Genomic DNA, 3,040 nt, shown 5'->3' with positions numbered 1-3,040 from the left:
TGCCTTCTCAAAAAATGTATGCATCAAAGCCAAAAAAGAAAAAGAATTATGAAGACAATGACGACGACAAAATATTTACTTAATCAATGTTTAATTCTTTTCCCATTCTTCATAACACCATAAAGTCTGCTGATATTCTTTAGAATGGAATGTCCTCTGATTTATCAACTTCCGGTATTTATATTATAACTATATTAATTTTTATAGATAAAATTTATCATATTTAGAATTTTTTTAATTCATACCTAGGGGCCTTTGTTACAAAACCAATAACTTAATGATTTTCTCTGATACTGAGATTGGTTTAATTTTAAATAGAACTTTCAGATATAAATCATTTACTTTACTAAATTCTGTTTTATTTTTAGAAAACAATACATCAAAAAATTATCAATTATTAACTTCAACTCATACAGCAGTAATAAAAAGTCCTATTAAAACTACAAATATAACAAGTAAATTGAATATTTAAATAAATTTACTAAAATTGTAAGCAAATATATAATAATATATATATGTCCTATATAAAATGTATAAGTGGTTAATTATCATTAGGTGTATAACTGTGTTTTTATAAATTGTGTTATGAGCTCATAACTCTATTTAAAAAGTAGTACTAATACTAGTAATTAAATAAAATTATTTCATTATGTTTAGATAACCAGATGGACAATAATTTTTTATCTGAAGAAATTGACACTGAATTTATTAAATAGAATGAATTTATAAGTACATCAACACAAATTGATGAAATGATAACAACTCCTGTGAAAACTATTACTAAAGGTATTCAATAATAATTTTGGTTTAATGTATCATCTTTAACAAGAATAAAATCAATGTAAATTATATTAGGTTAATTGACACAAAATAGATAATCCTTTCATGGGAGTTACTAAATATCTAGCTTCTTTAAAAAGTTAAATTATAGAAAAATTTACTTTAACTATTATTAATTAAATATACATCAAGAAAACAGACATTTTATTTCTTGTACTTCTTCAATGAAAATATTTATACAATGTTTACTTCTATTTTTATATATATTTTTTTCTGTATTATAGCATCAAGTATGTTAAAAAATGCTTTAGATATGACGTTTATGACAAGTCCTGAAAATATTGATTTAAACTTAAATAAACAAATCATACAGCAATTCGATGGTACTTTTTTAAACAAATCAGAAATAATTACGTTAAACGAGTTAGGTATGAACTTTCATGATATAATTTATTTTTATTTAAAGTGTATAAAATATGCATTCATAATGTATTTTTTTAAATTTTTAGATAAAAAACTTGAACACTTATCAAATTATACAGCAGAAATAATATTGAAAGTGGATAAGATATTATTAAACCAAGAAAGAATGCTTAACTTTTTAAGACGTCAACAAATTGGTGAACCAAGTAATACTCAAAGTGAAGAATTTGATGAACATTTTGAAAAAAATTACATTAACAGGATTATCTGCAGGAAGACGCCCAGCACCAGATGAAAAACTAGGTCTTCTTAAAACAAAATTTTTTGGACTTCTTCTTGGTGAGAAAATTTATTTATACATTGCGATGAGAGGACGCTACGCAGATATTTGTTGTCTCCGTCTTATTCAGTTTTTAAGTGATTTATTAGCATTTTTAATTTACTCTTTATTATATACACATAACTTACTAAAACAATGAACTATCGTAAAAAACATACAAACAAACTCAAATAATGTTCTTGCCATCAAGTTTCATAATAGGTCAATTCACTTTAATTTTTAAACTAACAGAGCTAAACGTGATCTGCAGAAAGTAAGTGTGTGAATTTACTATGTTACACACTTGTAAGACAACAAATATCTATGTAGTGTCCATTTAAACTATATAAAATATAAGTTACTAGGGTCTTAAAATGCTAAACTTACTTCTATAACCTGTTACGCTCTTTTAACACAAAATTGTTTTAACATTTATATATTAGTCTTTTTAACTTTGAATTATTCAGAGAAATATATTTCTTAAACTATAGTTTTAACTCTTATTAGAAAACAAGTTTGTTTAAGTGTTATACTTTTTTTGTATGACTCCGTTTATTTTATATAAATATACAAATTTTGGATGAGTAGGACTCGGAAGTTTCTATAAAATTATTGATTTTAAAAATTAAATTATATCTAATACAGTAATACAGATGGATTATCATTAAAATATCATTCTATTAAATATATGTATATATATTATACATTATTTTCAGATGTTTTGAATAAAAGCTTCCCAAACGTAACTGAAGAAATATTGAAGAAACCAATTAGTAGTTGGTTAAAACATGCCAAAGATAGACTTTCCAGAGAAAAACAAAACGCAATTTAATTATAATTATTAATAATAATAATTAATTTCAATTATGTCCTCTATATTTATTATTTTTTTAAGATGCACCATGGTATTACCATGGTAACCTAATTATTATTATACTAAATTAAATTAATATTGTATTAATATTTAAATATATATATATATATATATATATATATATATACAGGTTGTATTATTTGCTTTGTTTGAATATAAAATAAAAATTACTTTTCTAAGTCCAATATTTTTTTTTAATTTATGTATAAAATATTGATAAATACTTACATTCAGTAGTTAAATACAGGTATATTGTTATTGACATTTTAAAGTTTTTTATATATATATATATGTAAATTTTTACTTACTTTTAATAATATATAACTATATACTATAGATTTGCAGAATGGTTATTCCTTGTATCTATTAATTGATATATATATGTATAATAAATATATTTTTTATAATCTACATTATACATGTATAAATGTATAATCTATTTATAAAATGCAATACATACATGTATACATATAAGAAGAGATTTTCTAATTCATATGATGTATATATTTATATATATATATATATATATATATATATATACGCTTATATATATACACCTGTACTTCTATGTATCGATACATCAGGATGAATCATGAATATTGATGAGTAAATGGTACTTTTATGGGATACAAATAGGACTATTA

At 22.1% G+C, this 3,040-nt stretch overlaps 1 protein-coding gene across 1 annotated transcript; it reads left to right on the top strand.

Annotated features, from left to right (window-relative positions):
* The first annotated feature begins 1,072 nt into the window (after nt 1-1,072).
* Nucleotides 1,073-2,354, top strand: LOC132926076 (uncharacterized). The gene is given in 4 exon segments (XM_060990421.1): nt 1,073-1,208; nt 1,290-1,446; nt 1,448-1,542; nt 2,239-2,354. Coding segments are annotated over 4 exon segments (504 nt in total).
* The last annotated feature ends 686 nt before the right edge of the window (nt 2,355-3,040 follow it).

Source organism: Rhopalosiphum padi, chromosome 3, assembly GCF_020882245.1.
Source record: "Rhopalosiphum padi isolate XX-2018 chromosome 3, ASM2088224v1, whole genome shotgun sequence".
NCBI lineage: Eukaryota > Metazoa > Arthropoda > Insecta > Hemiptera > Aphididae > Rhopalosiphum > Rhopalosiphum padi.
This window is presented reverse-complemented; position numbering and strand designations above follow the sequence as displayed.